At 33.8% G+C, this 9,435-nt stretch overlaps 1 protein-coding gene across 1 annotated transcript; it reads right to left on the bottom strand.

Annotated features, from left to right (window-relative positions):
* Positions 1–719: 719 nt before the first annotated feature.
* On the bottom strand, positions 720–8,944 carry LOC138323601 (ubiquinone biosynthesis O-methyltransferase, mitochondrial-like). Its single transcript, XM_069268321.1, has 5 exons — positions 8,810–8,944; positions 6,898–7,222; positions 2,629–2,871; positions 2,247–2,406; positions 720–1,175 (listed from the first exon to the last, which is right to left on the bottom strand). Exons 1-5 carry the CDS (start codon positions 8,893–8,895, stop codon positions 1,006–1,008), a joined length of 984 nt encoding a protein of 327 aa, XP_069124422.1. The 5' UTR covers positions 8,896–8,944; the 3' UTR covers positions 720–1,005.
* Positions 8,945–9,435: the final 491 nt, after the last annotated feature.

Below are 9,435 nucleotides of genomic sequence, written 5' to 3'. Positions count from 1 at the left end.
ATGGACAAGTTTCTGGTTTGTACAGGGTCCAGTTTAGACAAGTTTCTGGTTTGTACAGGGTCCGGTTAAGACAAGTTTCTGGTTTGTACAGGGTATGGTTTAGACAAGTTTCTGGTTTGTACAGGGTACGGTTTAGACAAGTCACACTGTATTACATCTGTTACCTGTTCAAGGCCTTTAATTTGGACAAATTTGGTTGCACTGCATCCCAGCATGCTAACTTGTAAGACCTTTTGACCCCTGTGACCTTGAATGAAAGCCAAGCAGATCATTCAGTTGAACAAACTTACTTTAAAGAATGTCAAAGTCATTTATTTAACCAATCTATCTTGGTAGCTTTTCAACCCAGCATGCTACGTATATGCCAAATATCAGAACTCTAGTCTTCTTAGTTATTGACAAGAAGTTGTTTAAAGGTTTTAGCCTATCTAACCCCTATGACCTTTAACATTGCAGTGCCTTTTGACTTTAACTGTAAGGTATTCTTAAGAACCATGGTCTAGTTAGTCATACCAAACTTGAGTTTTGTGCAGTCAAGAAATCCTTGAACTTTGTCTCTGTCTACTGCAGTACAATTTCATTTGAGTTTGTAGATTTTCTTAGTAACTTGCTCTAACTTCAAGGAGTCACAGTAGTTCAGCAACGACAATGTTAGTGTATATATAAGATAGGTAAATTGATGATAATGGTTTGATGAATTGAAACAATATAAGAATTAATTAAGCTTGTAATTCTTTATTTGGTTACAATCATTCCTGTGGATGTTTATAAACACAGATTTCCATTAGGAACTTCATAATACATCAAAAAAACATTTTCTCTCTCAATATTTATTCCATGCAAATGGGTATAAAACAATTAAAGTATCTAGAAGATACTTTTGACCTACATGTATTTGAATGTCGAAGGTTTTAAATGTCTAACAACACCTAATTGTGCACCTCCGAAGTGTGACTAATCACAATTTGTAGGAAAGGAAACTATAAATTACTTAATTCTACTTCACTAAGATTTTGGCTCATCTTTTGCTTCGTGTTGAAAATCTTGGTCCTCGAAGGAGTTATTCCCCTTAACTGCATGCAGGGCATAGTTCATACTGGTGTCCTTGACCCAGCTCCATCTGCAGGTCAGTGGATTGTACAGGAGGCCATGAATTAGTCGTGTAGTCAGGCCATCTAGGAATTAGAAAGTTAATTAATTAAAGCTAGCAAACAGATGACATACAAATGTATAAACTTACTATGAGGTCCAGAGGGCCTGTATCGTTTACCTGGTTAATTTAGTAAATACATTGTACCCTATCACAAAAACTCAGGCTTACAATTTGAATCCCTTATCCCATTGCCTGGGGATGCTACCAGTGATATCCATTGCTTATTTTTGGAGACATGAACTTAATTAACCTGAAACTGACCACGTTTGGCATACTTTGGCACTGCCCCTCTACTGGTCTACCCCCAGGTTTGTACCAACAATTTGAACAATTTTAAATTTCAACCCCATAGGCATGCTACCAGTCAAATATAAATACCATGCATACTTGTATTTACAGAAAGTTACCTAAATAAATATAGTCAATAACCTCTTTTGACCCTACCCCTCAGGCCCACAAGGATGTCACTAGTGCAATATATTTACATTCTGAGTGTTTCTTCACTACATGAATCAACCAACTGACGAAAACAAACTTTAATTTTGCTATTTGTTGAATCTAAAAAGATTTTTGAAGTTAAAACGGTTACACAATGTAAAACCTATTTGGCCCCTTTTGGTCCGGCCCCTCAGACCCCTGTGTGTCAGTCAGGAGTTTTGTCAATGAGGTTAAACGCCATCTCATACCAGTTATGATAATTCTGACATTTGACTGATTTCCTTTAACAAATGATCAAATAATTCTCAAAAATGTATTTTACCTAATATAAACTATAGTAAATCTGATCCCTTCCCCAATGAGAAACGTGAGACCCAGTGTCATACAATGCGCATCATTCACAATTTATCTAGAGGACCTCAAGAATCTTCCATCTATGAGGAGCATTTGATTCTACCATTTTTAGAATTTCAGAAGATTTTGTAAATTTTGGGACCATATAATTCACAATTTTGGTTCTGTGGTTTTGGAAAAGAAGTAGAAAATGTAATTTGTTTATCAACGTATGACAGGCAAAGGTGATTGGAATAAGTCACTTGAGACTCTGTATTAGTTAACCTAAAAATTAGATGTTTGTATTGTTGTAACCCCTTACTGTTTTCCAGCAGATACTGTAGATCGTCCGGTGGTACAAACTTCTCCCAGTCATGTGTTCCATCTGGTACCAAACGTAGCAGCTTTTCTGCAGCAAATACAGCCAAACCCCGTGATATCTGTGTTTTATTGATTGTTGTTATAAAGAGGGATCCGCCAGGCTGTAGCATAAAAAATTGAAAGGTTTCAACAAATAAAGATATTAAGGACACTACATGTATAAAAACTTTCACTATGAAGAAGTGAATCCGGAATTATTTTCAATTCACTAGTGCATTACGTATAGACATTTTCTCTCACATCAAAACGAAATTAAATTTATATTTAAAAGGATCTCATTTTTGGGATTTTGCTTCTCCTGACACTTCAGGTTTCAAACTCACTTTAAGTAATAAACAAGACGAAGACAAAAACGACTCAAGGTCTGCAACATGTTCTACCACCTCAGATGCTACGACAGCGTCAAATTTTCTTTCCTCTGACCCGACTAGATCCTCAACAGTGGCCTGTATGTACTTAACACGTGCCCTGATGGACGGGTCATCGACCAGGTGGGCCTGAGCTGTCTTTATATTATCCTGTACCATGTCCACTCCTATCATCTGGGCACCAAGTCTGGCCAAAGGCTACATATAAACAAGAGTCATATAATATAATAAAGTACACAATAAATTCCAGTCAAAACCTAATTAACTAAGTTTGCAGGAACATGGTAAAACTTGTGATAATATGAGTTTTCAAATGATCAAAAGTACACTATTAAGGCAGAAACTGTCAACTTGTGGTAGACTATAATTATTTGATTTTTAAATTAAACATGTTTTGTACTGTAGAGAAAAACTACTGATATATATATCAGCCATTCGATATGGCTATATATATATATATAATTAATTTTTCTTTGTTTTCATACCAAATCTGGCTTTCTGATTGGCCAATATTTTTTTTGCATACCACTATGAAAAAAAAAAATCCGAGAATGGCGCGAAACCCCGACGTTAACGTGACGTCACAATAGAGACATTGACGTTGCGTATTGATTCGGAAAAAAGAGTCCCTTGAAAAACCACTGTAATGTTACATTTAAACATACTGCATTTTATCAAATAGAGTATAAAATTAATTATAAGTATTGATGTCACTATTTTTTATTTATCGGGTTATGAAAAGAAAAATTGTTTGCAAACTTTTGTGAGAATCCGCTACGCGGATTCACACAGTTTGCAAACAATTTTTTTTTCATACCCCGATAAAATTAAAAAATAGTGACATCAATGCTTAAATGATACATATATATATACTTTATTAAACACCAACTATTGTTAATCAAAGTACTGAAAGTACTGAGACTTAAGCCTAAAAAAACGTTACAAATCAAGAATTCTGATTTGCATTGATAACACAAATGATAAATCTCAATGTACAACAGTATGGCCATCAATTGTTGTCAAATTGCAATGGTTTAGGGGCTGCGGTGGCCGAGTGGTTAAGATGTACCACATATTACCACATGCCCTCCACCTCTATGTTCGAATCCCATGTGGGGCAGTTGCCAGGTACTGACCGCTAGTCGGTGGTTTTTCTCCGCGAACTCCGGCTTTCCTCTACCAACAAACCTGGCACGTCCTTAAATGACCCTGGCTGTTAATAGGACATTAAACTAATAAAAACTAAAAAACTAAAACAGCAATGGTTAAGAAAAAATTTAAATATTTTTTTAGAGTTACTTTTCCATTTCCTTCTACTCAAAACAAAGAACATGCATGCAATACAATAATCCAAAATCATTGCAATTCCTTAGATAAATGAATTTGATATTGGTGAACATTATATCATACACATCATGTATAACGTAAATTCCCAGTTGGACAACTATAAATTCCAGGTAAAAGTGTTGTATTATAAATACAAGCACTCTATCATAAGATGACAATTTATTTCATTATTGATAAACAAATAGCAAATCACAAAGTAGGGTCGACCATGAGTCAATGATTAATTATAAATATTTCCGTCTCTCTTTCTTTTGAGAAAATGGCAAAAAATGTCATTTGTCACTCCAAGATTTTGTTATTATGTGTACCTTGCATTTATCATATCCTTTAAATCCCTTTATGGCAATCTTCAGTTTACTCTGACAACATCAATTGAATAGTATCCTATATATAACTTCTTCGTGCATATGCATATTATTTCTTTCATTCCCGCATATTATATCGATATTGATTGAAAGGCTTTTTTGTATCATTAGCAATGTCCAAGAAGCTAGAGCGCATCATGAAATTTGCCTCCCTCTAGTTGGTATTCATATTGACTATGAATGCCAACTGAAAGCCAATGCTTATATTAATATTTACAACCTGAACTCACTCAAGGTTATCTGTATTTTACACAATATCGGTTATCTGTATTTTACACAATATCATAAGCCACCTATATTTCAAATTATTTTGTAAATGTTGAAAATATCAAAATACATTTTAATTTTCATGTATACTTTTAAAGCCATCATTAGGTAATAGAAGCTTTTTTAGGTATTTTATTTCAACATAAGTATGTTAATTCAACACTGTTTGTGTCTGTTTTTATCATAATGATGGAATTCAGTCTGTTTTATGGAAAATAGGTTGTGGTTTTAATCTAAGAAGCATGCATTATGGGGAATAAACACAAAGAGTAAATTCTGCAATCATAATTTGAATAATAATAAGGTATCAAACATGAAACAGTGTCTCATTAAACTCAGTGATTTCATTCTGATGTACTGAAAATACAGTTTCTATGGGTTTTTTTATTATTAATATATGATTTTCATATGTATTTGAGGAAAAAGCAAAAAAGATGATTTCAAGGCCATTACATTAATCATAGAAATGATCATGCCGCTCAAGTATATATGGATTTCATGATTTTAGTGACACCTCTAAAGTTGCATCTTTGTTAAGCTAGCGAGATGCTAACAACAAATTTTCATTTTGAACATTAGTTTACATAAATGTTAGTAGAAATGAAATTGTAGACCATAATTTGACTTCATGGTCTGAACGTATGTACTTGTTTCACTTATAACCATAGATATAAATGTAATATTTTTTTTGCAATACTGCCACAAATGCTAATATAATTCAAAATGATTTTTAGTTTTAATTTATGTTGATTATATGACATTACAAAGGTGTAAGATACACCATTCTGTTTTTACAATTATCATTATAGTAAAAAAATAATAATTTTCTAATGATAAATATATGACTAATTCATCATAAAAACATTAAGCTATTAGGCAGATTTCTATTCCCCAGAAAACAGATACTGTGTGTTATATGAAAATTAAGCTTAATTCAAAGCTTTGTGTATCTATCAGCAGTCAAATGTCTTGTGACTGACTTTGACATCATTATTTCAACAATATTCAACTGATCACAGAAAAACCATATATATGTTTATTTGACATTTTTCTTTATCAAAATTTTTATAAATAAAAGAAATAGGATTTTAAAATAAAGAAAGCAAAAGTCTTATATTCATTAAAAAAAGTTCTTTGTACTACACTCTTGTGTTGCTCACTTATCTATGCAAGTAAAACCATGCACACATAATGGCAGCCTTATATTGTCTTTTAACTCAGGTCTGTTTTCAAAAGCATTATTTAAAGTACACGGAAAGAAAGTTTGATTAATTTACTTTTTTTAATTATAACTTTTAGGTCTATAAGACTTAGATAGCAAGATCAATAACAGAGATTATGTGTTTAAGTTAGATGGGGGAGTCACCATTGTGATTAGAGTGTGTGGACAGCAGTCAGCTGGAAGGAAAGGTACTAGCCTAGCTGTGTATTAGGTGCCATTATACACATGCAGGCACAGGGGGAGTAGGAAGGGGGGGAGGGGAGGATTGAGATGTAGTACACAGTATATATCAACAGCATTTAAATTAGAGGAGAGGGGTGAGATGTAGTACACAGTATAGGTCAACGGCATTTAAATTAGCGTGTCATAGGTCAACAGCATTTAAATTAGCGTGTCATAGGTCAACGGCATTTAAATTACTGAGTTGAAAGGTTACTGAAAGTAGTGCCTATGACTCAAGCCATACAAAGTATGGCTTAAGTCAAAAAGATGATAACGACTGACTAGTGAGCGCTTTCGCCCCATTCAAGGGAGCTCTTCGGACTGAAGAGCTCCCTTGAATGGGGCGAAAGCGCTCACTAGTCAGTCGTTATTGTTTTTATTTCTTATATATATATATATATTATAATAACTTAATTTCTAAATTAAACATGTCTTGTACTGTACAAAAAAAACTACTAATACACATATATATAGACTATAATAACTTCATTTTTAAATTAAATATGTCTTAACTGTAGAGAAAAAACTACTGATACATAGATATATATATACAGAAATAAAAATCTGAATCACGATCTGGATACACAGGCATCATGCCTATATATGCCAAATATTATTAAGTATATGTGAGTGTGTGGCTGTGGTGGAAAACAAATATGTTTCTGCATGTTTTTTACATACTTTAATATTGCATGAGGTAGCAAAACCATTATTCATGAAATAGCTCAAAATTAAGCTGCAACTCATAACTGAAAATAGAAACATACAAATATATATAGCATATATACAGAATACATATACCTCTGTTAATATCCCTCCACCACATCCAACATCCAGTATCTGCATACCAGTCAGGGGCAAGGCCGTAGATGGGAATACTTCTCCAACCAGAGCATCTCTAATCATTGGCACTCTCAACTCATTCATAGTATGGAGAGCTTGAAATTCTCCCAGTTCATTCCACCAGAGGTTAGAAAGCATCTGGAATTTTTCATGTTCCTCCTCATCAATGGTAGTCTGTGCTATAGGTCTCCATGGCTGTTCCTTTGCACTGCTATTATGACAATGCCGAAACTTTGTGACAGAAACTGTGGGTAAGTGTGAACAGGACAGTAGAGGCTTGGTGCTAAAAAGAACATAAAAAGAGAGTTTATAATGATATAATATTTATTATAATAGTTGAGGATTTTTTTTTATTTTGTCGTTATATCATTTAATTATAACAATTTAATTATATATCAATGCATCATTATATTTTTGAAACTGTAACCAGTAATTACTTGAAACTGTAACCAGTAATTAAATAACCACGATGGATCTTCACAAGCTAGAACTAGCTTACAGCGATCCGATCACAGCGATTATTCATTTTTTGTTTTTTTCAGTTGAAAGCTGAACGGGAAAACTGTATGAATTCAGGTCTTTCGGTACTGAGTAGTTTTGGTACTGTGTAGTTTCGGTACTTGTGGAAGTCGTTTCGGTACTTGCAGAAGTCGTTTCGGTACTTGCAGAAATCATTTCGGTACTTGTGAAAATAGATTCGGTTCTTGTATATCAAACATTAGAGTGAGGGTACGTAATTTCGCACAGTACGTAATTTCGCACACCTGACGATTTTTCGCGATCTTCCTTTAAATGTCAGAAAGTTTTGCTCTGTTGTTTATGTTGTGACTAAAGGAGGCCTCTCACTGTGATTTTGTCATATTTAGTTAATTTTTTCAGGATAAGTTTGTTTTGAAAAAACGAAATCGGAACAATACGGCCCATCTCAGTAAAGAAATTTATAGAAAATAAACCACTTGACATAAAATAATTCTGGGTGATAAATAACTGATTCACGTACAAATATGTAGAGAAACTATCCTTTTTTTAGAATACATCGAAACCCGTATGAAAATCCATCAAATATAAGCGGAAAACAGATATTTTCTGCGGACACCCTATGACTTTCTTGACCTCGTTTACATTGTTTACTATAGGGAGCGGTCATTTTTCATATCGAAAATGGCGGCGAAATGTCACTTTTTCATTTAGAAATATAATTGTGTTTTGATGTCATTTCAAGATTGGAACTGTACTTAATCTTTGTTTATAATGTTGTTGGTCCATGAAATGTTTGATAATGATTATTTTCTCCAAAAACAAGAAAGTTTGAGGGGTGTGCGAAATTACGTCCCCCAAACCCGTTCAACTACAGGTTAACATCAAGTTAATAACAGCTCCCGTGCGCAGTGATACGTCTGCGCATATCCGGTTACATACTCGTGTGTTGTGAAGCACTTGTACATCTGCCGATGTAAGTTCAGCCTTTTTGGTTCGGAATGAAAGTATTTGAAATTCATTAAAATCAATGCCAAAAGTGTGCGAAATTACGTACCCCCAAACATTATAAATGATTATTTACTAATAGTTACCTAAATAACCTTGCCATACCTTTCATAAAGCAAAAACATTTATGCGATTTATTTCAGAAAAATAATACTATTCGAGTCAGTTAATCTTACTTCTGAACAGAGCAATACATTTATTGGTGTTTTAAAGTTTAAAGTACAGTTCCACTAGGCCTACATCTAACTTATAAATGTACGTAACCGTAACATAGCTAACTGGCTGATGTTATGGGAGTAAGTGAATAGCCTGATAGCGTTTGGCATGCCATATATCACAGTTGACTGCATAAAACAATAGTCCATTTATACAAATCTTTTCTTACTTCTGACTGGAAGTTAGTGTCAGACTTTTACGCAAAATAGAACAACAGCCTCTGCAAATATTGTAACCTCGCACACTGCTCGCCATATTGTTACCGGAAGTGCAGACGGTTTTCTCTTTACCTACATTTTAAGCTAAAGCCCCGAAACCATCGAACGGGCACTGTGGCGATTATAAAATTCAGCAATTGGTAAAAATTATCCGGAAAAGGAAACCTTAAACTTTTCGTCATTACTTATTTTTCCCTACTCTTACAAATATTTTTTCTTATTTGCATGATTTTGCAATGTTTTCAAAATATCAATATTTTTGTGCGCCGCTTAAACTGCATGACGTCATTGCCGTCTTTGTTCATAACTGCAAAATGGTAACGTTAACGAAAAAGTTTTGATTTGGAAAATGAGACATTTTTCTCTCAAAAAGTACATGAAATGATCATGAAACTGGGCCCAGAAACGTGAAACTGTATTCAGTGTATGAGAACGAGTATATGGACAAAGTCTGAAGTATTCCTAGTCTGCAGCAGAAACATATATACAGTATACAATTCAATTCAATTTTATTGCTTCCTTACATCCATACAGACGGGATGAATGCAAAATATACATGTACATAACACATAGTAGA

Source organism: Argopecten irradians, chromosome 1 (genome assembly GCF_041381155.1).
Source record: "Argopecten irradians isolate NY chromosome 1, Ai_NY, whole genome shotgun sequence".
Lineage (NCBI taxonomy): Eukaryota > Metazoa > Mollusca > Bivalvia > Pectinida > Pectinidae > Argopecten > Argopecten irradians.
Note: the sequence above shows the minus strand (reverse complement) of the source record. Positions and strands in the feature narration are given on the sequence as shown.

Excerpts from the sequence above, each read along its gene's own strand:
- LOC138323601 (XM_069268321.1), bottom strand. The coding sequence starts at position 8,895 with ATGGCGAGCAGTGTGCGAGGTTACAATATTTGCAGAGGCTGTTGTTCT. Across the intron at positions 2,872-6,897 it reads GTGGAGGGATATTAACAGAG|CCTTTGGCCAGACTTGGTGC; the intron begins GTATATGTATTC and ends GTTTATATGTAG. Across the intron at positions 1,176-2,246 it reads ACAGTATCTGCTGGAAAACA|ATGGCCTGACTACACGACTA; the intron begins GTAAGGGGTTAC and ends TCTAATTCCTAG.